General features: G+C 40.2%; 1 protein-coding gene across 1 annotated transcript; it reads right to left on the bottom strand.

Moving 5' to 3' along the window:
- Nucleotides 1–27,662, bottom strand: ptchd4 (patched domain containing 4). Its single transcript, XM_068343263.1, has 3 exons — nucleotides 27,063–27,662; nucleotides 19,377–19,872; nucleotides 1–1,682 (listed from the first exon to the last, which is right to left on the bottom strand). The coding sequence occupies exons 1-3, from the start codon at nucleotides 27,660–27,662 to the stop codon at nucleotides 1–3; spliced, it is 2,778 nt and encodes a 925-aa protein (XP_068199364.1).

Here is a 27,662-nt window from a genome sequence, read left to right as displayed (position 1 = left end):
TCAGACATTTGTCACATGATCAGGATTCTCCCTGACTTCAATACACTCAATCTCCTCCCTTTCTCTTTCCCTCTCCCTTTCCCGCTCTCTCTCTCTCTCCCGCTCTTTGCGTTTAGCCCGTTTCTTTTTCTTGTGTCTCTTTTTGGATGGCGGGAAGAAGGTCAGGAAGACAGGCAGGATGACAAAGCAGTGTAGCACAGTGCAGCCAGCAGTGAGGAGGGAGCACTTGAACAGTGTGTAGGTCAGATTAGAAGGCACAAACACTAGGGGCATGATCCCGATCACAAAGCAGGATGTGTTCTGAAGGATGGCTGCCCCGTGCTCCTCTAGTGCCAACTTGATGCACTGCGTCCTAGTGTGCTCGGTTGCTAGCACAAAAGTGTACAGGTGTGGTGCACAGTGATCCATGGCAAAGTTAAGGGTATAAATAAGGCACAGGATTGAGATGCTGTCCATGCCAACGTTCCAGAGGGTCATCAAACCCAAGACTCCCAACTCCACAGATGTTACAGTGAGAATGAGCCAAAAATTACCCAAGGGGTTGATGACCAGGAAGAAAGTGAGGATGAGGATTGTGAGTACGCTGAATCCTGAGGTCAGGATGGGTGAGATGACCGAGGAGCTGTAGCGGTCCATGAACACAAATGTAGGATTGAAGGCTATGAATTTGATGCTGTTGATCAACATCAGGGGACGAAGTTTTTCCAGAAGCACCATCACTTCTTCACGTTTCTTGTCTGTAGTCCGTGCTACCAAGTACATCCGAGAGGCGATAATGTCGTACTCATCAGTCTCACGGTTCTTTGAGAAAATGATGTCCTCAGTGAAGTGCTGGTACTCTGGGCTGCGCAGGAAGGAGCCCTTCAGGATGCTGATAAAGTCGCTCTTGGTTGATGCACTCACATTTACCACCTTCAGGTATTGGAAAAAATTGTCCATCCAGGAGATCTTGATGAAGCCTTGGCTCAGAGTCCTGAGGTGCTCCTGTACTGTGGAGTTCCAGTACTCAATGGGCTCATAAATGTAAAACCCAATCACTGGACTATAGTTGCTGAAGTATTTTTGCTGGGTTAGAGCATATGAAACACTTGGAGAGTTACTTGCCAGCAGGTTCACAATATTTGATCCATCACTGATTTGTAAACATCCCATGAAGGAAAAAGAGGCGTAGATGAGGTACAGAATGACCACAAAGGGTTTAACATAAGTGTTGGTAATCCATTCTGTGTAGTGCTCACGCAGGAAGTGCTGAATAAAGTGATTCTGGTAGGGGACACTGTCATGGTGCGTGGACAAATCATGGCCGTCACTCATCATGGTTTTAAACCATGTGGGCTGTCGGTCCAGGTACTCCACAGAAGGAATCTTACAGCAGAAAACACTGTGATAGCGGTTCTGCTCCAGCTGTCCGGCAAACACCAGACAGGAGCCATAGAAAGAGAAAACATAGAAGTAGTTGACCAAGATGGCAACGCACATGCTCTGGCAGAAAATTTTCACGGACTCAATGTTGGTGAAAGGGCTAGCTCCCATGCCAAAGGTGATGATGTAGAGCGAGCTGGTCATAGTGTAGCACACCATCACATCAGCAAAAGCATCTGCCACACGCTCCTTGAAGGGGAGGTTTTCCCTGGTTCTCCTCCAGCCTGCCAGCAGCTCAAACACCCCTTTAGTACCGTGACCTAGAGGAAAAAAGAGAACACTTTGAAAATTAGGTTTCGTTAGCTGACATGTTGAGAATACGTAAAATTATTCAATTTGCATGATTTAGTCCTTCTGAGGAAGTTAAATGGTCCATATCAGTTTTTTTTGGTGGATTTCAGAAGCAATACTCAATTGCATAATATCACTGCTCCAGATTCCAGAAACTAAAATTCTATAACTGTTACCACTCATCTGAACGGCTATCTTCTATATCACCAATAAAATATATGAGAAATATTAGGTGAGTGTACAGGGAAGTATGTATTTCTATCAAGTGTTAATAACAACTGCTTTAGCAACCAATGAAGGCAATGCCACATTATCATCTGTTTGATTCCAGTCAGGGAACTCTTGTTAGTATCATACCACACTTGGTAAGTTCAACAAAGGGCCAAAGCATATTAATTTATATGTTAATATTTATTTGACAGAAAACATGATCAAGAACCATCACAAGGTGCAGCACAAGTTCAATAAAACCTATTTCTTATTGTGTTGTAAAACCTTTTCTATTTGTGGTTAAAGTGACAAGTCTGACCCGCCATTGCCATTTTTGGCTTTAAACAATAATAAATAGCATCAACCAAAATTTTTTAAGCTTTCTGTAATGGAAGGAAAAAAATTCCACAAAGAAATTTAATCCTTCAAACATCACCAGGGAGGGCAAATCTTATTTTACTCAAAACAAATCGGAAAAACAAGATTAAAATAATGTGCTTTGGGATTTTTGTTCAAAAATAAAAGAACTGAAAATGATGTCATCTACTTAAATATCCCACTTAAAATAGCATGTTTATTTTAAAAAAGTTAAATAGGTACTACATATCTTTATTAAAAAATGTTTTAAAATGCCTGGTGCTTTTGCTCATTTTCTATACTCATGACAGAAAAATGCTATTTGCTATTTAGAAAAATTCCACCTGACGTGCTGTAACGCATATGTAACGCACACTGATTGTAGTTTCATTGAGTTAAATTGAAGCTAAAAACGTGCTCAATTTCATTGAGGCGCTCATTTTTTTTTCCTGTTGAATAATACTGAGGATGAAAATCAGTCTCACCATCACCTGCATATTGTGTATGCCACATTCTGTACTCTCTACCAAGGAGAATAACACAAACTCATGCCGTGGATAGTTTATACAAGGATTAGCACCAACACTGAACAATTTCTAGATGGATTAACAAGATGAATTTGAGGAGCCTGGGTGTGCTAAGGGTTTCCTTTTCTCTTCATATCTGAGATAGAGTTGTACACTGTCCTCTCTAGGATGCATCAGCAAACAGCGTCCAGATCTGTTTTGCAGCAGGCCCATTCATGTGAGTCAAACCTGGGAGATTTTCACCAGTCAAAAATAAAGACATGAATACAAAACGTTCAAAAGCTCCATAGTGCAAATTCTCCCACACAGGAACACCCGCCCACCTACGCACACTGTTCATTTATTTGTAAAATGTGGGAGCTGCATTGCTGATGGGGAGAGGAGCTGCTACCAGGGAATGTGTTATGAATTTCTCTACACTAGAAACCAATTTAATGTTTCTTCACCCTCTAAATATTTCAGTGCGAGTGAATACTGGTTTTGGCCGATGCATCTCTGACACTGTAAAATATTCCTTTTGTTTCTAGCAGGTGGACAGTGAAGTGAAAGGAATTGCTAACCTTGACAGTGTTGTAAATTCTTCCTTGTCTGACACAGAGAAAAAAGTTAATTAACCATAAAGGATTAGCCCGGCGTAATGAGTCGGCTAGATGTCTCTTCCTGCTTTTAGTTTTATTAAGTAGTGCTGCAAGTCAATTAGTTAGTGTCAGCTGGTCCAGAGGGTGTGGAGAGAGAGAGGAAGTCCACACCCATGATTTTTCCAACGTGACACCAGGGGCCTCCTCAGGCGTTTCCCTTCGCCGGTTACCAAATAAGATGCTAAGTAGTGTGTCATTTTCTTGACATGATTGGAAAAGCTCTGGGATTCATTTAAGTGATTGATTACTGCCAGGTGCATTTGGATGATAGCAAAGGATTTTAATGGGACAGTTTGTTTAAATTTTCATATTGCAAATTTGGAGCCAGTCAGTGTTATAGCATTCTCTTTAACATTTGAACAAGGAGATCATAAACACTCACAGTGCATTTATAGCTACTGTAAAGATTTCAGTTTGAATAAGGATGTAAATACCGAGCATTGTTTCATTTTTTTAAAGACGTTTCTATCGTCTTCAGGTGTTTCGGGGAATGGTGCTTTGTGGTGAAGCTAAAGAAAATAAATCTGGAATTGAATTGTTTTATTTTAACTGAATTTTTATTATTTTGATGTGACTCCTTCCTTTAAAACATAATAAATGTACATATGTACTGTGCATATATATATAAATACATATAAATCATGGGTATGTATTTATTACTAAACAAATCAATACAATTATAATATCATTATACAAACATGCTGTAACAGAGTCAGCAGGAGGACTAACTGTTTATTGAGGTTTTATGCTGAAATGATGTATAATGCAATGTATATAAGATGTATGGCTCAATAAACCATGAAAAAACCTGAGGAGACCCTTTAAATGCAAAACAGTGGAAATTCAGTGTCAAAAGATATAATTATATTTTTATTACAGGCAATCATGAGTCACAACTGTCTCGCTCCTTTGTGAAACTACCTTTGTCTTTGAAAGCTCCTCGTTCAGAAGTGAGAAGAGTCATAACGAGAGGGGAGGAGAGAACTGACATAGTCTGAACGATTTTAAGAAACAGTCGCTGCAGTGACATGTCGGCCTATTCACACCCAAGCTGAGTCAAACCACGACAGGTGCTCCAGTGAGTGTCGTGTTTGAAGTTAACAATGAGAAAAACAAGGACACCATCCAGCACTGTGTGGTTATTAAAAATGAAAAATTCCATCGTGACACATTTTTGTAATTCTATTAGGATATCTGACACAATAATGACTCCATTCTAACAAAGGCCTTATAATATTGTGATAGGAAACATGGCATCTTTGCTTTAGCAGTTAAAGCTGTTGTCTCCGGCGGATGCTTTATCCTTTGGCTGATAGCTGACGCTTCTTTCTTTTGACAGAAGAATTGGATTAAAGGTTCTGTTTGCTCCTAAAACTTGCATAGTAGTTTAAGTGTGAGTGGAAATGAAAGTGTCACTAAGCCACACGTACATATTCTAACACACCTGCCAGATCCATATTGCATGTGCAATTGAAAAGCACAAAAAATAAGCAAGACATTTTCTCTGCTTCCACATTCATCTGAAGAAAAAAAATCATTACATTTGTTTCAAAAATGAGGCACAGATCAAATTCACTGGCAGTGGGAGATGAGACTAACTTGTTGCTTTCTTTGAAGCATGTATTTGCATGGAAATATGAAATAAAATAAAACTGATGGTTGTGGAACAAGTGACAATGAATGAAAACTAAGTTTATCCAACAGTAAGTTCAATCAGAGTCCACATATAAACTAAATCTAGCATTTAACAATAAATATTCACATCAACTAACTGATGACTAACATGACTGACATGATTTGATGTTAGTTTGATGACACAGTAGACATTTAAAGAGGAATGAAAGATAAAATATGGGTGATAATATAATATTACATTAGTACATTAGTACTACATTAGTCTGTTGCTTTGAGATTATTTGACAAGTTCTAAACAGAAATTCAGTTTTGTTATGGGATGTGGGAAAAAAAAGGAACAGGTCAGATGATGGGGTCTGAGTCATCTCCTAAAGGTTTCAAACAGCATCCAGAGTTCAATGATTCAGTAAATATTCATCTTCCAGATCCGAATTTGATGGTGGGTAAGATGTGCATGCCTGTTCTGCTTGGTGGAGGTCTACCATTATTTTAATTTAATAACAGCAGCTAACCCCCCGTCAAAGTGTATAAACCATCATCGAGTGGGTAAATGAAGAAATAGCCTGTGGACAGAGCCGGCATTTTAATCAATGACAAAGAAAAAAAGCAGGAGGGAGAGAAGCACGAGGCTGGCAGCACGACTGCCGCTCAATGCTAATCAGCTTTGGAGGACAACAACAGTTCTCTGAATGTCTGGATGCTGATAGATGCAAAACTGGAATTTTCCTGGGTTTTTCTGACTGTTAGGAGCTGAGGAGGAAGAGGAGGAGGAGAAGCGATTCTGAGGCAACACAGCAGCAGAGGCAGTGAGAGATTCATTCCTGATCATTGCAGCGATAAAAGTAAACCGAAGTCATATTGATGTCCCTGAAACAATAACAGGAACGTGTGTGTGTGTGTGTGTGTGTGTGTGTGTGTGTGTGTGTGTGTGTGTGTGTGTGTGTGTGTGTGTGTCTGTGTGTGTGTGTGTGTGTTAAAACAAACACAAAAACGGACAAGTTTGCTTCCTGTCACCTCCTGTTACTCCGTCAAGCAGGAGGTGGCAGGAGAAATTCTAGGATCACATACAACATCTGTGCTCAGCTTCATTACTGTAATTCTAATTCTAATGTTTTAATGGGTTCTGGGTTTACCGCTGCAGTGCTCTTAACTTCACTAGTCCAGTTGCTGCTAAGTTGTTGTGCGTACAACCTTTTGTGAAAAAATACTAAACAGTATTTGAGTTCTGCTCGAGAAAGAAATCTTGATTTTGTGTGTTTAAATCCCACTTTTAAGCACAGATGCATACAAATAAAGGAAAACAACAAAAACCTGTAAATGGCACATGGAACCACTTCTTTTGATTTGATTGTTTGCAAAGAGAAAGTTTAAAAAAAACCTACAATACCATGGTTTATCAGTCAGTCTTCCTCCTCACTGTACATCCCTTCAGGATGTGAAGTAAAAGTGATTGGGAATAACTCACATTTGATAGCAGGATATCAGTGCATAGATTAGTGATGCGAGATCTTCATTGAATCTGCTTCTGTTAATGTTGGCAAACAGCAGCTGATTATAAGAAATCACACACAACAGCCAGAACTCAGGATATCATTACAGGCAGGAGGGAGAATCTGTATCTGTTAACACAATTGTAGATCAATTCTGGGTTGTTGTGTGTTGTGTAGTCAAGCAATATTTAAAAACCCTGTTTTCACCTGTTATTATGATAATTATTACTAATTTCACAGGTTTAATTTAAAAGATGTCATCGTCATTGTTTTTAATCCTAAATTGTTAAAACTGAATCAAGCAAAAGTGCGCACTGCTTTCTAACACATAATAATAAAAGGCTGTGCAGTCAGAATCAAGCCCTGGGCTCAGTAGCTGCATTATTAACAGGTTAACAGCAGGTGGTACTCTCCTAAATGAGAAGCACAGGTTGTCTCGCTCTCTTCTCCTTACTCAGAGCTGGAATGAGACTTTGGAGTATCTATCTTTTTATTGAGGTAGAGCACCGAAATCAGGCCATCATTTTTTCTCTTGTAGTCTCAGGCAGGATCACAGGAGCTTCCATCACCTCCCGATGTTGATGCACACCTTAGCCTCGTCATGTCAAGAGTGTCTCCAATCTCACCCACCATCCTGACTCTATCTTTAAGCATGGGCAATTCATTCTGAATATAATTTTTGATGATGACAGCCTTTGTTCATTTCTCCTGACAACAATGATTAGCTGCAATAAGATTTTATTGAATCACCTGTTCCACTCCCCTCTAATGGAAGACAGCCAATGGTGTGTCAGGATGCAGGGCGGATGCTGAGAGAAGAGGTTTAGAGGCTCCAGCTCAGACTCAAAGAAAGTGTCATGGGGCATTATAACCCCACCTTCTCCCCGATACAGGAACAATCTTCAATGGATTATAAAAGGGCAGTTTGTCACCGGCTGGAAAGTGATGCTGGGGGAGAGAAAAAAAAAAAAGAAACCTAACAGCCTCACAGTCCGACCATGTTGCTCCTATAATGGAGGTCCGGTCTGCTTCTGCCCTCCTCCACCTCCTCCCCTTCCCTTGGCTCTCACAAAAATGCCAGCAAGTCATTAAACTAAATTACTGCTGTAAAACTTCTGTGGCACGCAGCCCCCCCCCCCCCCAAACACATCCATCACGTGGTGAGAGAGCATGGCAGTCATTCCCACCCACCGCTCGCGTCTTCCAATCATAACAGCCGTTTGCTGCCTGCCCGTCACGCAGGTGGGGATGACAGAGGAACCGCTATCACAAGGAGGAGGCCTCACATGACGGGAGTGCCCAGTTAATGCAGGGGAGCCCAAAGCAATCTTCACATCCAAATCGATACCTGTGTGGATTGCACACCTTTTTTAAAAAACTTTTTATTAAACCTACATGCTAGAACTCCACCTATAAATGCTGTCCTAGATGTGCAGCCTTCTGCTGGGAGTTCCAAGTCGATTTCATTCCAATTCACTTCATCATGATCGGAGCAGAAATCTGCTTTAGGATGTGTGTTGGTACCAATGTACTGACAATGTGACGGTTTTGCACGGATAATATCAAGTATGTTTCAGATTTATGTTACTAACTTTAGTTCTTTCCTGACTGTAACAAAGAGGTCAGTGAAAGGACATCTGGCAGTGCTGCAAAGGAACAGGATAATGAGGCTGATGCTAAAGCTTATTGATCTTGATAGAAACTGAATCTGCAGTTCTCAGTTCTGGGTGAAGATTATTCAACCTGTACTATCCTTGTCAGTTAAGGTGCATGAAGTTTCCAATGCGTGTGATGTAACCAGACTTTAAACTACTGTAGTCTCCCTCTGCTCAGCTCTAGCCGGCCACATGATAACTGTTGAAGAATGGCGTCATTGACCAGAGATCCATATGCTGCTTTCAGGCTCAGCATCATGGTGATTAACTAAAAGTTCAGAGACTATTTGTAATTATGTAGTCGTTCAAGTTTGAGTTCCTTCACAGGTCATCTCTCTGGTTCTGAAAAGGGGGGAAAGGTGGTGAGCAGAATACTCCCATTTCATCTGAATTGAAATCTTTTTGGCAATTGTAAGGTTGTTTACCATTATTACATTGCCCTATATTATATAAAATCAACCTAATCCAGTCTTATTCAAAGTATTTTATAAGTTATGGATGAAACAAAAGGAATTGAAGAATAAAATAATGGAAGATTGTGTAAGGCCAAAAGGAAGTGTTGTAGGTTGGAAGGAAGTGTTGTAGCTTCAGGTGGCTGCTCGTCGAAAACGTTTTTTTTTTTTGTGGTAAATGGACTCTTAATGTATTTTTATTTTTATTTTTTTTGTTTATCCATACAGTCCTGACTGTTTTTGCCGGGTGTTTCGCTGTGGACTTCTGTTGTTTGTCTCGGTCGGTGCTGCAAGCCAGCACACCTGAGCCAGGGAACACGAACGCCCTGACAAACAGACTGGAGTATCCTCTGCCAACTAACTACCGGAATGCCCCCCCACCAAGGAAAGCCCGACACCAGAGAAGTTCGAGGAGATAAAACTCTCTCAATTCTCTGTGCGGCGATGTGACTGCGGTCAGGACACAACAGGAGCGGCTTCTGGGGCTCCTGGAGGAGGTGAAACTACTACGCCTCCAGAATGCGGAGAAGGAGAAGCGAATTGTGGATGTGGAGCGGCGAGTGGACGAATACTGCCGCATCAATGATGTGGTCATCACCAGCATCAACATCAGGAACGAGAGACCACCAGCACTCATCATAAGGTTTACAAATCGGAAAAAGAAAATGGCACTACTGAAACAGGGGCGCAAACTAAAAGGAACAAATGTATTCATAAACGAGCACTTGACAAAAGAAAAATGCCGACATCGCAAGGATCGCACGACAACTGAAAAAAACAAGGCAAGATTGAACAAACCTGGGTAACAAACTGTAAGACCTTCATCAAACTAAATGGGTCACCGGAGGCAGCAAAAGTATTGGTGGTGAAGAGCATTGAAGACCTTGAACAGTATCGACATTGATAGAGCTTGTGACTCCTCATCATCACAATGCCAAACACACCAAGAACACAAACTATACCAAGCACCAATATGGACATGGACATGTTACAGAAGATCCTACAGCATCAACATATAGAACTGGAAATGTGTGATACTGAAATAGACCCTGATAATCATTTCCTCTCTGCCATTGTTAAAAATTGGAATGATTTCACCCAAGAACATTATGAAAACAGTGTAGATTCAGCAGATAGCCTGTCAATAATCCATTTTAATAGTCGAACCATGTACACGAACTTTGAGCCTATCAAAGACTACTTGCAACATTTCACTCGTCCAGTTTGTAAAGATGGGTCAACATTCATCAGATGTATTTGGCATTGCTTGTGGTGCCCCCCAGGGGTCAGTGTTAGGGCCCAAACTGTTTAATCTGTACAGAAATGATATATTTAACACAACCAAAGTCCTGAAACTCATACTATTTGCAGATGACACAAATACTGTATATTTTATAGTAGTGATGATTATTTTGAGCTTGTAAACACAGTAAACAGGGAACTAAACACAATAAAAGAATGGATTGACTCAAATATATTATCTTTGAATATAAATAAAACCAAGGTAATGATGTTTGGAAATCGCAACATAATGTCTGACCAAAAAATAAGTATTGATGGCACTCAAATTGAATTTGTAAGTGAAATTACATTTTTAGGAGTTATAATTGATAGTAAATTGTCATGGAAACCCCATGTCAGACACATAAAAACAAAAATCTCCAAAACCCTCTCAATTATAAATAAAGCAAAACTATACCTTGATGGAAATGCACTCCGTACTTTATACTGCACTGTGATCCTCCCACACTTTACATATTGTGTTGAAGTTTGGGGAAATACTTACCAGAACACAATTAATCCTCTGATCATACTACAGAAAAGAGCAGTGCGGAGCATTCACAAGGTTGGTTTTCTTGAACATACTCATAACCTGTTTACGCAGTCAATTTTTATTATTTGCTTATTTAATTATTTTATTTGTTGTTGTTTTGTTTTTCCTTGCCTTGCCTGAAATAAATGAATAACTAACTAACTAACTAACTAACTAACTAACTAACTAACTAACTAACTAACTAATGTCTGGAATACTGTGTCAGTATTTTTCTACAGCACAGCTAAGTACTGATACTTGAGTATTTAAGGATTTAGGTCATCTCAACAAAATTCCTGTATGTTTCACATTACTATAGGATGCATGCTTTATGTTTTTTAAATACCACTGAACATGTTTTTTTACTTCTTGTGCTGATAGGGTTGTTTTATCACTATGTACAACAGTCGTATTACATTTGCCATAATAGCAATGTGGGTTTAAGTTGTTATCAAATGAGTCACTGCAGACAGGATGGCAGGAGCCAAACTAACAATTAGATTAAAAAAAACCCTCTATTCTTATTTTACCAGTTTTTTTTCCAGGTTTTGGTGCATAACTTTAATTGTCGTTTTTGTGTATGTATGATATTGTTATATCTCACACACACTACCTGCTTTAATAGTAGTTGCCATCCTAAACTGGGAGAAAGACTGCCTGGCTTTGCAACAGTTTCTCTGTTTTCCCCCAAAGGTGTTAAACAGCAAATTAGGTCATTTGCATTTTCCAGTCCTTTCCTTCTCAGAAGTAGAGCTTGGTTCTGCTGCTTTTCCACAACAATATGTTCTATTGTAAAGATCTAACACAAGGTCCAAAAGCTATTTCAATAAGCTGTCCTCCCTTGTTATTTGCGTACATCTCCTGCATTGTTTTAGATAGATCTATCTATCTATCTATCTATCTATCTAAAACAATGCAGGAGATGTACGCAAATAACAAGGGAGGACAGCTTATTGAAATAGCTTTTGGACCTTGTGTCAAGACTCAGCTGTACAATTTCACTTTTGGCTGCTTGGACGTTTCCAAATATTAAATGGATTCAGCATCTGCCTGTAATCACACAGCTACATAAAAATAGTACCTGACAGTGGAATGAGTCCAAGTTGTGTCACGAGATATTTCATGACTTTGTAGGTACTAGAAAGAGGTGTGTTTGTTTCTATCTGCTGATGCTGCATCCATGGATGTTCAGGTTTCTATATGAAGTCAGGTTTATGTGGATCTCCTAGAGGACTTGTGGATCGTGATCTAAGGTCATTTGTGGTACTGGGGGTATTGAAGTAAGCATTTTTACATCATGGAATTTTGTTGAAGCTGGACTGAGCAGTTTGGGATTTTAAATGAATTACAAGAGGTTGAATCATTGGAGGAAAAAGATTTTTTGTATCTAAAATAATTTGCCTAATACATTTGTGTAGTCTTAATTTTAGTCTCTTCAAGTTAATATCAGATGTGGATCCGGCAGTGCGGGGGGCTTGTTATGCTGAGGTCTCTAAATACAGTAATCAAATGCTTTGTGATTTCAAAGTCTTTCCCAAGCGACTAACATTTCACAGAACTGTCAAGTGAAACCCACGTCTGAGTGAAAACCAGTGCTGTCAACATCTAATGTCTGATGTTTAGTGGCTTCATAAGTATTTTGGGTCATGTAAAAAATGCCACAGCAGGCAAGATATACAGTTCATGTTCAGTTCAAGTATGACACAAAACATACAATGGATTTTGTCTTTTTAAAAAACAACAGTGCTAATCTTTGATGCTCTACTTAGGATTTGTTTTGAAGTCTCCCTTCGAGACCTCACTTCCTGCTGAATGTCCCATTAAAAATGGATTAGCCTCAAACACACCTGCTTATTTACCCTCCTCACTGTTAAAAGTTGCTTCACATCGTCATTCTCACAGGTTAAATGAGAGAGTGAAATGTGTAATATATTGGGTATATCGTTCAGGGAAATGATGAAAAAGTCTAAACTTAGAGTCATATTAGAGAGGAAACCCTCCTCTTAGCTCTGTAAGATAGACATTGGCAGAGTTAGGAAATGGTAAAATGGAATGTAATTATATCGCGCCTGTGTAGTCGGAGGCACTTCACGTCACATTCACCCAAACGTTCATTCAGCGGCAACGTTTGTACCGTGTGTGTGTGTGTGTGTGTGTGTGTGTGTGTATGTGTGTGTGTGTGTGTGTGTGTGCGCGCGCGCGCGTGCCTGTTCTTGTAGGTAATCTATCAGTCATGCAATCTCCTGATCAGGGATTTCTGTGGGTAATGTACAGATCAATACTCTGTGATCTACAGAGGAACATGCCTCTGCATGAAGATCAGTCTTAATACATATGAATCCTGAGCCTTGTATTCATGACAGACATTCATCTGTGCCAGCATGTGATCACCATAGTTCTACCAACTGCATGAAGGTGTGTATGTAGATAAACTCTAAAAGCACACACACATACACACACAAAAAGCCACGCCGGGTCAAATGAGTTGAGGTTGGTGTTGGCGCGGCAGCAGAGAAAACAAACGACTCACTTGTGATCCAAAGAAACAGAAAAAAATAAGATTGTCTGCTGTCGCTTCTGGGATGGGAAGGTGCCGTCTGAACAGCAGACGATATCAAGCACTTCATGACATCCACTGGGAATTCATGTTCATTTTCAGAATGTTTTAAGGTACAGAAGTTAGGAATGGAGTGTTATCAAAGGAAATTGTTGAGACTTGGTAGACAACAGCCGCCGTACCTGAGTTCTATTTTGGCGGTAAGAAAAGCGAGCTGTTATACAACAGTGATGTCATCAGGTGCAACTGAAACCATCTGAGAGTTGAGTGGATTTTTAATATTTCATTCTGGTTGTATTACATAATACTGCAAAAATTAAGTAATAGTGAAACTAAAACTTGAAAATGTGTATTTTTAGGTGTACAAAAAACTGTGGAGCCCAGGGATGTTGTTTGGACTAGAGACAGTGTCACTGAGGGAAAGACAGGAGACAGAGCTGGAGGTAGCAGAGATGAAGATGCTGAGGTTCTCTCTGGGAGTGACCAGGAAGGATAGGATCAGGAATGAGTACATCAGAGGGACAGCACATGTTAGAGGTTTTGGAGATAAAGTCAGAGAGGCCAGACTGAGATGGTTTGGACATGTCCAGAGGAGAGATAGTGAATATATTGGTAGAAGGATGCTGAGTTTTGAACTTCCAGGCAGGAGGCCTAGAGGAAGACCAAAGAGGAGGTTTATGGATGTAGTGAAAGAGGACATGAAGGTAGTTGGTGTGAGAGAAGGAAGCGTGTTTTAGGTCGGGCAAACATTAAATTTATCTTGTGGTTTAAACTATAAAAGGGCCACATTACAAAAGCATAATGGGCAGCACAGGGCCCCGCAAGCTGAAGTTTTCCCATGCCTGCACGAGAACATGAAAAATTATGTTTAATTTAAAAGGCTTTTCTCTTCTTTGTGACCCAGGAAATCTCCTATTAAAAAAAATCTTGAATTTCTTTAGTAACTTTTAAATACAGAATATATAATAAAACGTATTTGGGTTCTTAAATAGAGACATGTACAAATATACAGCTTGTCCAGAAAGTTTTTTGACAGTTGCTATTGTTAGTAGGTGGATTTACAAGTAGTTACGCTTTAGAGTTTGATCCCAAATCAGACATGCTTAATTAAAGAAATGTTAGACAGTAAGTTATTTAAAGGTAATACCAATAAAATCTTAGTGTTGACACTAAGTGAGATTCTTACTGTCTCTGTTGTTTTAACTGACTTTTATCAACCGCCACCGACACTCCTTATGCTATAAATACAGCAACGAGCAAATTTCACAGCCTTCAGTTAAAGCTACTGTGAGACATGGTATTGAATATCAACACTGACTTTACGTTTGTTAACTGTGAAGGGACAAAATGAGTGAAAATACATAAACTCATTACATGAGCAGGCTACCGGGAATAAATCTGGATCCCAGAAAGAAAAACACATTTTCTGTCACCCTGTGAAACATAAAGTCGTGATGGAGGGACTGGGAAGTGCATTTTCAATTCACTTAGAATGACTCCATGAAATGTTTTTTTTTTTCTATCTCAGACTATATCATCACACAACTATATTAATTGATGTATGGAGCTGGTATATGATTCCTCCTCACAGTTCTTAATAACAACCCTGAAGCTGTCATACAGCCATCATCCCCTAACCACTCTCGGCAATAACATCCATAGATCGATCATCAGTCATCCAGCACTACTCATTGGAACAGGCTGGAATTCCCAGAAGGCTTTTCACTGTCAGCAGAAATGGCAACGGCGTGTGACTGGCTGCAAATGTTGAGTGTCGCTATTTATGTTGCCTTCTATGATAAAAAACAAATCCCTGTAAAAACAGAAAGGGTCAGAGAGAAAGGAATCAAAAGGACTCGCAAATCATACGGAGACCCAACAATAGCCAGACCGTGAGTGCACAAATCACCAACACCCTACTGTACACATCCGGACATCTGCCACTTGTGATTTTTATTCTTAAGTAACTCAAGATTAGGACTAAATTTTCAGAGTCTAGAATATGACTCGACACAGGAACACATCTATTTCTGGTGAGTATATTATTCACCAACAATTAAATTTATTAGCTGCGGGTTAAGTTAAACTCTTTACAGATGACAGCACCTTCATCAAAATTATCAAGTACTTCACAACTTCAGAAAGTAGTTCTTTAATCTGTAGGTGGACATAATTTCTTTCTTTTTTTATTTACATTAGCTTAACTTTAGCTACTGCTGAAACTAGGTACTCTATGCACTGTTAGAATTAGCTCGACTTTTTTTCCCCACTTTTTTCCCCTATTAGCTGTTTTAATAGGGTTAACCAACAGCAAACCTCAAAACATAACCAGCCAAAAACCCCATCTGAAATTCTATACCTTCCTGATATTTCTTTTAATCTTAATGATAATCTTCACAACGCAAGTTCCACTTAGTGATCAATTGCTCAGGCTTTCAACTGTATCCCATATCGTTCAGAAAGTAATAGTCCAGCTAAAGCCGTCTGATGGTGATGATTTCACTTCTACTCAAAGTCGTGTAAATTTTAGAAGGAAATTATTTTTCTGTCTGATTCCATTGGAAGGCATTTGTTGTTTGAATATCCGTACTAATGTCATACAAGGTAGCCATTTCTAAATATTTGTTCTCTCAATGTGAGCTAAATGTGGCTGAGGTGACAAAGATTGGATTATGGTTGTGCATTATGGAGCAACATCATGACCCGGTGGGATGTTCAGCTGCTGCCTGTTGTGATAGGTCCATTTGGCAAGATCAATATACTAATCTGATTTAGGTCTGACGGAGCTTTCGCTTCCTTTGTAATGTCACAGCATGTATGTTTCATGAGTCTCGCTCTGCACCTTCAATCCTTTCGCCTTCTACCTGCCAGTTTTTACACTTCCTACTGCCATCACATATCCAGAGAGAGAAGGAAGTGACAAGCTCGGCTCAGCAATAATTGGCCAGCTCGCAGATGACATGGCAGATAGACACAGGGGAGACAGAGGGGAGGAGAAGTTGCTCCATATTAAACAGAGGTCCACCCACACATAGCAGTACCTGCCCCATGCACCGTTCCTTTCTCTACATGGTTCAAAGGCCAAAGATGACATTGGCTGAATTGTTCAAACAGCATAATGGATTAGTTTTACTACTGCGTTAAAGAAGGCTTTGGTGAGAGCGATGAAGGGAAACCAAGACATAGTCTCACATATAACGAGCTACAGACAATGCTTTTCTCAAATATGATTGGATGCTGTGAAAGTATTGAAGTGGTGGTGGTAAAATTGTCTTTATTAGGCATTTGAGAGCGTAATTGTGTGCCTTGTGGGGCAGTGGGTTTGGCATTAATGGAAATAGGTCCACAAGGCACGGACTATCAAAAACCAGTGCAATCTGTTTGTTCATGCCACTAGCAAAGGAGTACACAGTGTGCTGTCTAGAGATGAGCAAAAGAAAGGATGAACCATAAACAGGAAGTGGTACTTAAACCAGAGTTGGAAAAGCCGGGATACTAATTCAGAACTTCATATACAAACATTTTTGTTAGTATTTATTATGAATCCAAACTAGATACTAGTGATGATTATTTAATAGTGTTTGCCGTAAATTAGAGCATTTTGTCATCCTCCCTGAAAAGTTCTGTCAGTCAATCACAGACATGGACATAATCAAGCTAAATAAAAAGATTAGATTTAATATATACCCTTTTAATTTGGTAGGACATTAACTGATTGCTAGGAAACCAATTGATTCTGTCAGTATCTGAGGACATTTGTAGATTATCACACACATACACGCACGCACGCACACACACACACGAACACACACGAACACACACACACACACACACACACACACACACACACACACACACACACACACACACACACACACACACACACACACACACACACACACACACACACCATGACAGATTGGGCATCTGTATCCACTTCTGTCTGATGTGGCATTGACATAGTGATAGGGGTGTGTCGCAGTCAGGACCTCCCAGGAGGAGGTTGGACATCTGCTGCCTCTGAGGTCCTGTCACATGAAATTACAGACCTAATCAAGTCCTCTCCATCTCTTTTGACCTTCTCCACCTCCTCCTGCTCTCTATTACTTTCTCTTCCCCCTGTCTGTCTCCTTTTTCCTCTGCAGCCGCCTTCCATGTACATCACATACATTTTTACTCCTGGCTATTTTCTCCTTGAATTAGCTTCTTCCACTACCCCAGCCCCCACTACGCCTCCCCCATCTCCTTTGCTCCGTGTTGCTTTCCTTCCTTGCCTGCCTAGGTCAAAAGGAGCAGATCTAGCCTCCTGCCCTTGAGTCTTACTTAAACTTCAGTTTTGTCAGCCAGCCTGCAGCAGATCTCTACCAGATCCCCAGGGATGCAGCTACCATTGGAGAGCAAAATGGAAGGTATAGTGTGGGGTAAACAGAGAAAATGTAGACAAAAATATGAAGAGGAAGAAGGTGAGTGGGAAACCAGATAAAGAGTCTTTGTTTCTTATGCTGAAGGTTCATTTTAAATTGTATAAAGGACATCTCTTCCCTGCCAGTGGGCATTTTGTGGTTTATTTAGTTGACGGGAAGTTGATGACCAATGGCATCAGCCTGTTGAGAGAGATTTTATTCTTTGACTCTAATAGGACATTCAGGCGCAATTATGACTTTTTTTTTATTTGGCAAATGCATTCACATTCACAATCATTGTAGCAACTGTACAGACAAGAAATATAGCCATCTACAGATCTGACCCAAATTTTCTATTAAATTCTGGAGAAAAAAAAATCAATACAGCTGTCATAAACTGAGCCCTATCATTCTCTGAGCAGCTTTCCCTTCTGTGCTTGTTGGAGTATGCATCCCTGCTCGTTCCTACTGGCTTTTCTCCAGTAAAATACCTGCTTTAATCCACCTACAGCAAGAGAAAAAGAAACAAAACGTGCAACTCTATGGTGTGTAGTCCAGCATTCCGCTGATACCTCAAAACTACATTTAAGAAACAACGTTAACATTCCCATCGAGTGCTCAATCTTCCCATTTAAGAGGCTGTGGCATGTTTACAGTCCAGTTTGTAGTGATTTTGCCACAGTATGATGTGTTCAATGTCAGCTCTATTGTAATCAGTATTAGGGAAAGAATATGGAAGTTTAAAATATCTGAAACTGATTGACGCTAATTCATATCTGCTTTGAATACCAATGAGAACGAACCAGGGCATGAATTTTGGTGCAGGATTGTAGGTATCATCAATTTCATGGATTGCCACAAACATTTTCATCCACGTCTAATGATGTTCAGGAAGTGGACTGTTTCAGAATCTCTAGCTACAAGACACACACAGTTTCATTTAAATTAACTTAAAGGAATGCAAATATGGAGAATGGCTGAGATTCAACTCTTTTCTAAAAAACCCATCAGAGCCATAGAAAAAGCAATGCAAACTTTTCTACCAGTAATGTCAACATCAGTAACAGTTATATTTGACTTCATGTCACCTGTGATATGTATTTGTTTTTCAGAAGTGTGGAAAACAAAGTATATAGCAATTCAGCAATTTCATGGCCTGGGCCTAGTGACAAATAACCAGGTGTGTTGCTTTCCATCATATCCTCATATTATTGCCGCCTGTGGTAAATTCTCCACTTTGTGCATCCAGTCAGTCTGTATTGACTTTGCCACAGTATGATGTCTCATAATTGTCGTACACCTTACACCTCTCTCCCCATGTGTCCTTCCTGTTTCCACAATAACTAATGTCGGAAAAACAGCTCATCGGAAGGGTTCGCCTTGATAAAAAAACAAAATAAAGTGAACATTATTAACTATTAAAGTCACAATAATCTTCTTCTTATTTCTATATCAATAATCTTCTTCTTATTTCTATATATCCATTCGCTGTAAATGCTGGACCCAACCACAGCCATTTCAGTGTGATGCCAATAAAATTTCACTTTGCTGCATTTAATGAAATAAAGCTATAGTTGCTAGGCTTAATAATGAATTCAAACCATGCTTTTTCCCCCCACACCTTGCCCTGAAACTTTACTGTATGTACTTCTTGTGTTGTACCTCATGTCTAATATAATGGAGTTATTGAATCACTAATAATAAATTACACACACACTTTGTGTATCTGGTGACGGTAATGATGAAGTGGCAGCAGGCCTTCCAAAGAGAAATACATTCTGCTGATGGTTTGCCCAATCTACCCAATGTCACTGTTGACACCTGGTAATCCCATTACCAGCTATTACACACACATACGCACACACATACACACACACACACACACACACACACGCACACAAACACAGCACAGACAATTCCACTCACCCATTGCAAAGAATGGGATCCCCAGAAGCGTGGAGTTGAACTTCCCATCTGATATAAAGAAGATCCCTGCGGCAGTCACGTTAGCAATGCAGATGGTTAGCACTCCCAGGAGGCCCAGGAATGGCTTCCCCCTCAGGCAGTCTCTCATGGAGCTGGAGATGGTGGCTGCCAGAAGCACCAGCACCAGACTGACCAGCACCTCCCCTTTGGCCAGTAGGCCCGTCTGGTGGAAGTCCCGCCACAGGCTGAAGGAGGTGAGGGACTGGATGTGGAGCTGATCGGTCGGATGGGGCACCTCAGCCGTCGACAGCCGACTGACCAAGGCGCAGAACTCGTTCTCCCAGCGCTCAGCGATGACGTCCTGCACCACGGGTCCGTTGTTTCGGAGGTAGTAGGTGATCTGGACAGCACGGGCAAATTTGACGTGCTGATCACGGTTGACTGGCAACAAGGAGTCACCGCCCAGCTGGTGGCCAATAAAGGACACGCGGCCATCCTGCAGAGGATTTAGAGATACATCAGCTGGAATGTTAGGGACAATTTCACACTATTCAAACTGATTGCCAGGCTCCTTACCACACCTTAATTACTTTCAAAAGTGATGACCCTTCTAGTAGAGATTGCAATGTGTTCAAAAAGTAAGAAGATAAAACCTTAAGTGCCTCTTACATGTTTGAGAGACAGACGGAACAGAAAACTGTATTTTCTGTCCAACATTGATATTTCTATGACTTGATACTGACTTGAACTCACCTGACAGCTGTGGACAGACATGGCTGTGAAGGTTGGTGCTGCACCATCATACTGATGAAATCAATTTAATTATATATCACATGCAAGTCATTACAGTGACAAAGAGAATGAGATAACATAATTGCACAGGACAAACTGTGCAGAAGGGTGACCAGTTCAGAAAGACAGCTGGCGAGAGAAAAATGGTCCAGTCAGGAAGAAGCACAGGGTGGTAGAATTATGTGATTACTGGTAGAAGAGAGCTATTGTTGTTACCGCGGTAGCATCGTGTTTCATGAAAAAGCAAAAAATGTAACCAAAAGATATTTTTTGATAAAACGTTTGAGAATGATTTGACTGAGATAAAAGGGACGTAGTGAGCCAATTGGCTGTGAGGTCACACACACACACACACACATGGTAATTCATCCCATGGATTCACATATTAAATGACACAACTAAACAACATAGGCATGTCTACCTATGTTAATGTACTCACTTAGTCTCTGGCACAATGTTGGAACAGCTCATTGAATAAGATCATACACTTCCTGAATCCTGATTGATGCTATCTCACATCTGTCAAGATTGTATGCTTATTCACCAGGTCTTATTCTGCAATATCAAAAACCACAATATAACAAGTACGTCCAGCAGTCCATCTAATCAACAAAGTCAGACACTCCCACAGAACTACAGCACAAAGTTTAATTTGCATCTTATTGTAGATATGATTTATCTTGCTATGAACAACCAATCAGCGTGATAGACATCTGTCGCTGCTTGATAGATACGTTCTTGAGACGGGTTGCTTCAATTTCTGTCAACAATTTACTACAATGACATTAAAAAATAATTATTTAAATACTACTTTGTTATTTTCTCGACATCGGGATGAATCAGATGGGTTTACACTGCACCTTGAATTCACATGTGATAATATTTATGGGTCAATATTAATGTTTTTACTAGAATCAGATATTAACAATAGATTGCATCTCATTTCTAAAATTGTTGGTAAATATCTGCATTATTACTTAAAAAATCTTCAACTTAGGTTCAAAATGTTCCATTTTCATAATGGTAAACAAGCATATTTTTGTAACATAATCACTTAGATAATTGCTGAGGGAACTCAGAAAGTCTCATCTTTAATTGCATTTGTGTAACTGCACAAAACTCAATTCAATCCATGGCACGGAATTCAGTGTATCAAAGCAATCTCAGAAATTACTATCAATGTGTGAACTTTTGCATTCCAGTTCAGATGGTTTATTACATGCATGCTGTGTGCAGAGCTCAAACAAAAAGGCAGTTTTCCCTCACCATTGTCACCAAGTGCTTGCTCATGGAGTGATAAAGAATAGGTCTACACCTGCTCTTCTTGGAAAGTACTTTAAAATAAGTTACTGTGTGTTGCGATTTGGTATGATATAAGTAAATTGATGCCTTTCATTTCACTTATTGTGAATAATGAATTGTAATCAGGGCAACAATTTTCTCTCAGCAAAATGAAAATTCACTTTCCAGAGTTCCTGAGTTTGTGAAAAGAGTAAAATTAGTAAATAGGGGATGGCACACCACACAAAAAGCAGAATGTCTGAGAGTGAGAGCAGATGAGGGATGTGTGAAAAGGAAGGAAGTGACACTTGTATTTTCTGTGAAGAGTTGATGGGTGGAAGAGGTGGAGGATGAAGCTTTCAGGCTTCATGATGAACACATATGAACACAAAAATCTGTTATTAACAGAATGTTCATGTGTGTTCACTGATTTTAACGATCGGTTATAACCACGAAAAACAACATATGGCTGATGTGATCGAAACTTTGGGAAGTCTGAGATTTTCAAATGACATCACATTTTCTGAAAACTTACAGATGCTTAAAAACTGTTAAAAAGGAGTCTTACCACTGAAAACCACTGGGGGCTGTTTATCCATAATCCAGGCAAGGAATGACACACTCTTTATTGACATGTAGGGATGTACTTAATGGCCTCAGGGACCACCACAGATTACATGGCTGCTTTTGCTGTAGTAGCCTTTCATTTCATTAGGTTCGTCATAACAAATTCCTCAAATGTCCATAGGTTTTGTTGTTGATTGGTTGGGCTCTTCACTGCCCTCTATTGGATGCGCCCATGTCAATATCAAAGACACATGGACCACAGGGACAGTGACAGGTGCAGTTTTTGAAACAGGTGTCTTTATTTCCCAACACAGAGGGGACACTTGTCTGAGACTGCTTAGCGCTCCTTAAAAATGCTACTGAACATACAAGATGGAAATGGAACAACCACCTGAAACCCATCCAGTTTTTCATCCTAAGGTATCTTTTCTATGGAATTAAAACATTGAATTGGGGGGGGGGGGGAATCATATAGCCGGCGTAACAGGATAAGCTGTCATACAGTTTTAGGAGGCACACAAGGATTGTATTGACAGCCTTTTTTATTGCCATGTCCTGAGGGAAAGCCAATTATTGACACACATGTAGCTAACACTATCAAGCCAATCCCTGTGCGCCGTTGCCCAATCACAGCCCCTCTCCTGCAGCATTTAAGCTGTCATGGACCCTCTCAAGATCAGGGGCTTTCCTCTTTCCTATCCACCGCTGCACTCACCTCCAATTTTATGATTTATTGAAGAGAACGAAGGGGAGCTGGGGGGGGGGCAAATATTGACCTTAGACTGACATTGCCATGCATATGAGAAAAAAAAACTGCTCAATAAGTTAATTTAAGACACCTCATCATTTCTCTATCCTCCCATGTATATAACAAGAACCTTGATCTTATTAGCTCTAACATTATTAGTGTTAGAATGATGTAATGCAGAAATAATACACCTTTATCCTTTTACTTTAAAAAAAAAATCTATTCCATCACTGCTACAGAATAAAATCTTATTAAGCTGGAAATTTTTATATCTTCAGATATCTCCCATTCTCTCCCTGTATACTGTCTACTCACTTTGTATTTATAGTGGTATGAAAAAGTTTGGGCATTCCTGATCATTTTCAAGATTTTCCTTTATAAATCACTGGTTGTTCGGATCTGTAATTTCAATTCAATATATTTTATAGCAGACAAACACAGTAATATTTGAGAAGTGAAATTTAGGTTATAAGATTTACATAAAGTGTGCAATAATTGTTTAAACAAAAGGAGGCAGGTGCATAAATTTGGATACCCTCGTTGTTTTAATGGTTTGAATACCTCTAGCACTGATTATTGGAACACAGAATTTGTTTGGTAAGCTCGTTCACCCTTGGCCTACAGGTACATACAAAGGTAAAGCCAATCAGAAAGAGTATTTAAGGTGGCCAATTGAAAATTTTTCTCTTTGTATCTTCTCTGAACAGCCTTAAAACAACCCGTCAAATGATCTGAAAGCTGTACTTATAAAATGTGTGTGAATTGGTCCTCTTGGTTAGTTTTACCTGGTTGGAGGGAAATAAATCTTCAATTCACATGTTCATATAAGAATATTCTGGCCATGCTCTGACTGAGCTGCTGTTCCCTGCTGTGTCCTGCCATTGCTGCAATCATTCATTATTTTACTCAGTGGGTGTGTGCTGTGCTACCAGGGTAGCTTGCAGAGCGGCAGCTCACTTGTTCTTTGAAAGCAGAAAAATTAATTTGTAAAATGAAATGCAATGGCTTGAGAAAAAAAAAGACAACAGACATAGATATTTGAATTTTGGTGTGAATTCCATTGAAATGTGCTGTTTTGAGTTACTTTACAGGATTTCTATCTTCTCCATTGCATATATGGGGAAAAAAAATCTTGTATACCAGGTTCAACTAAGGAAGGGAGTACGTGTCAGGGACTGATTTATTTATTGTAAAGTTTTATATGTCAGGGAGATATGTCATCTTCAGATGACACCATATAAAATCCAGTATTATCAGGCTCAATAATCCAGTATCTGGTAAAATGTAACTCAGAAGACAGGTTGTCCAATGTGGAAATAAAGACCGTATGTAAACTACTGCCAAACAGTGTGACACAAAACTGTCTTAACTAACTAACAAACTTTGACTTAACATCTGCAGATGTATATTTATATGACCTAAAACTCAAATATTCAACTCCTATTGGCTACCAGTGAAATAATCATATGCTGCGCTGCCAAATGTTTGATTTATTGCAATAATAATGTTTCCTTTTCCGCATCAATCAAAAAGATTTCATTAACCAACAGATATTATTGGCATGGCAGTGTGATTGGTGCTTTGGTTTCCTTCCATCTTCTCGAGAATATCCACGTACAATGGAGTTCTCTTAATGTGCTACTTTTGTTCAAAGCATTCCATTTGCTGTGTTTTTTCCCTCATTATATTCCTCGATCTATTTTTATTTTCAAGATAACTGACAGTTTAAAAAGATTACAGTGCTGAAAATAACGGCAAACAGAGCAAAACAAAGAATCTATATTTTAAGCGTTCCTCTCCTGGGAACGGAGCTAAAGTTCAGCTCAGCAGAGTTTTTATGAAGACTTTGTCTGTGTAACAAGCACAGAAATAAACCCTGGTTGTGACATCAAAGAGGAGGATGAGGCACGAGAAGTCAGGCAAATGAATTAGCTCAGACAGCTCGTCAGACTTAGAGACAAGGAGAAGGAGTCGGGAGCAGAGAGCCTCAGTGAGGGGAGCTGAGAGGAACGAGGTCACACCAACCTTCATGAACAGAAGAGTTGTTATTCATGTTAGAGACGAGTTAAGGTCGGTGCGCAGATATACATATTGGAGAAACATCCCAGCATATAGCAAAGCTTAAAGGATCAATTCACCTCAATTGTCAAAGTTAAAACAAATCACCTCACTTGTTGGGAAAATTATTTTTTAATCTTTCTAATAATTATATAAAGACTTTTAAAAATTGTTTCTATCAGAATTCAAACGGATAATTGTCTCAAATATTTAACTAGTAAGGATGTCATTTGGCTTTAAAAAATTACCATTTTTCTCTATTATGAAACTTTAAAAGTAGTAATCATTACCATAAAAACTAAGAACATGATGAGTATATCACCTGATAACATAGATATTATAACAGCAGTACATATGTGGTATCCCTTCATTTAAGTTTTTGACCATGTTTGATTTGATCTCATCATGATAATGTGATCTGTTTCGCAACATGTCAACACCCGTTTCAGCAGCATGTGTCTTTTTAAAGGAAATCATGTGATGTGTGACAGTTCAAGAGCAGGAGCATGGCAGAACTATGGATCATAAACTACTTAACATCATTCTTTCCCAAAAGCAGTTTACACAGTCTACACAGGTCTCTTTGGAACTACTTACATCCATTAGGATAGCTGCAGAGGTTTAAGTGCTGCTTAAATGAGATTTTTTTTCTTGCATTTAGTGGAACTAACCCTTTCCCAATCAGAAAGTCATGACAATGTGAGGAACGCACAAAAAACTAAATGAGAAAACAGACGATGGTGCAGATGTATAATTCTAATCATGTTGTTGTGTTTTGTCGAGTTATGTCACACTAAAGCGGACAAACTAAATTATATTAACGATTGCTACTTCGACTCAGAGGAGGCTGTGGCTCACTGGACCATGCTCTATTCCTGCTATGACAAGTCAAAATGTCATCAAGACTATTACCTAAAATTTAATCAGCCTGGATACCCCGTGAGAGTTATATATCTCCAGTATAGAAAGTCAGTCTACGCAAAGAATCACAGATGTTAGATGCTGCATTGTAATTCCACAAACTGAATACATTGTTTGACAAACTGATCAAACTTCTTTGAAACGTTATTCACTTCTTATATTTGATGGCCACTTGTCATCCCAGATGAGAATATACTGTTTGCCTTTCCCTGAGTGTAAGGAGCCATACAGTCTGCAACAGGACAATGAATGGCCTCACTACTGCACTCAGACACTGACACTGTTGCGACTCTCTATGAAAGTTGCAACCCATCCACGCTGCTTAACAGCATATGACTATATTCGGTCTGGGCTCAGAGGGTGAATCTTGTGTTGATTATCTTTTCTTGTGTCTGCATGACCATGTCATATAAAAACCAGCATGGCACTGTAAAGCACCTCAAGGCCATACAAGGGTGTATCTCTGCAGAAAAGGTGCACATCACACAGCAGATTCACCTATAACCTTACAATAACTGGTGTTTTATCTATTAAAAAATATAAAAACATGAGAAAGCAGCACTGATTGCAAAGGATGCATGTGTGCAACAATTTTACATTATCTGTCAAAATAAAGCCCCCATCTCCATCTGCAGAGAGCATCTGCACATGTCTGCACACCTGCTTGTCTATGTGCAGCATCCTGACTAGTTTGGTTGTGTGTTGCTGCTGCTCAATAAGGCATGTGTGCGTCTGGTAAGGTCTGTGTGTGTTCATTCGGATACCGCTGGCCAGCTGAGAAGTAAAATCCAGGCAAAGCATGTTACCTGAGAGTTTTATTTGCAGCTGCAGCCATGTCATGCTGCATGTGGAGCTAAGACATGGCTCACACACACACACACACAGGATATCCCTGTGTGTGTGTGTGTGTGTGTGTGTGTGTGTGTGTGTGTGTGTGTGTGTGTGTGTGTGTGTGTGTGTGTGTGTGTGTGTGTGTGTGTGTGTGTGTGTGTTCAAGAACAGAGGGGCTACATGCAGCCAATCAATTCAGCTGCACCAAGAGGGAGGGTGAAAGCTGGGGCTGTCTGTGTTATGGAGAGGGTTCCCTCTCTGGTTGATTTATGTAGCAATCTTCAGCCCCACATCCCATCCTGAGCGCATACAAGCCCACTGCGTTCATTCAGAAATTATGGCAACCTCTATGGGCCAGCCTATTCACATGCTGACTGCTGCTGCACTGTCACACATTCTGGCGGCGGTGCAGGGTGTTGGGGTGAGGGGGGGGGGAGGACATGCATGTATGAGGAGCTGCAGTAAAAAAAAAAAAAAAATAATCTCACCTTTAATGTCGTGTTAGGATAGCTCACGGGCACCTTAAGGAAAGTGCTGTTGGAAAGCACAGCCTGTCTGATATCTTCGAATATGGTGATGATATCATCCAGGAGGCAGCGCTTGTCCCTGTGGCTCAAGACGCAGAGGTGCGCGAATGTGTAATTGAATCCTTTGTAATTGACGCGCAAATCCAACACCTGCTTGTGGACCTGCAGGACCTGGTCAGCCAGCTCCAGGATGTTCCCCTCGGACTTGGCGAGAAGAATCAACCTGCCATATCTGCCCGGGGTGTGCAAATCCGAATACAGCTTGTGCTTCGACTGGTCGATGTCAAACAGGCTGTTGGCGAGACTCCGCTCGATCTTGGCTAGGCTGTGAGTAGGGGCGACCAGCACCTCCAGGTCCGTCTCCGGCTTGAAACGGCTCAGCACGGTAGATCCGAAAATGATGGTGAGGACAGCGGGGACAGTGAGGAAGAAAACGGGGTGCCTGCTAACGAATAAGCCCAGCCAGTAGAACGAAGCCTTGAGCCCTCTGTGTATCACTTGCCGCAGCATCCTCCACAAAATCCAGCTTGCAGATGCCCCGTCTCCTCCAATGAAACGCAT

The sequence above is a fragment of the Antennarius striatus genome, chromosome 19 (assembly GCF_040054535.1).
Source record: "Antennarius striatus isolate MH-2024 chromosome 19, ASM4005453v1, whole genome shotgun sequence".
Lineage (NCBI taxonomy): Eukaryota > Metazoa > Chordata > Actinopteri > Lophiiformes > Antennariidae > Antennarius > Antennarius striatus.
The sequence above is the reverse complement of the archived record's forward strand: the minus strand, read 5'-3'. Positions and strand labels throughout refer to the sequence as shown.

What these genes read in the sequence shown, in the direction of transcription:
- ptchd4 (XM_068343263.1), bottom strand. Translation starts at nt 27,662, where the DNA reads ATGCGTTTCATTGGAGGAGACGGGGCATCTGCAAGCTGGATTTTGTGG. An exon ending in ATCCTAACACGACATTAAAG is followed by an intron (nt 19,873 to 27,062) that starts GTGAGATTATTT and finishes AATCCTCTGCAG; the next exon opens with GATGGCCGCGTGTCCTTTAT. An exon ending in GATCCCATTCTTTGCAATGG is followed by an intron (nt 1,683 to 19,376) that starts GTGAGTGGAATT and finishes TTTTTCCTCTAG; the next exon opens with GTCACGGTACTAAAGGGGTG.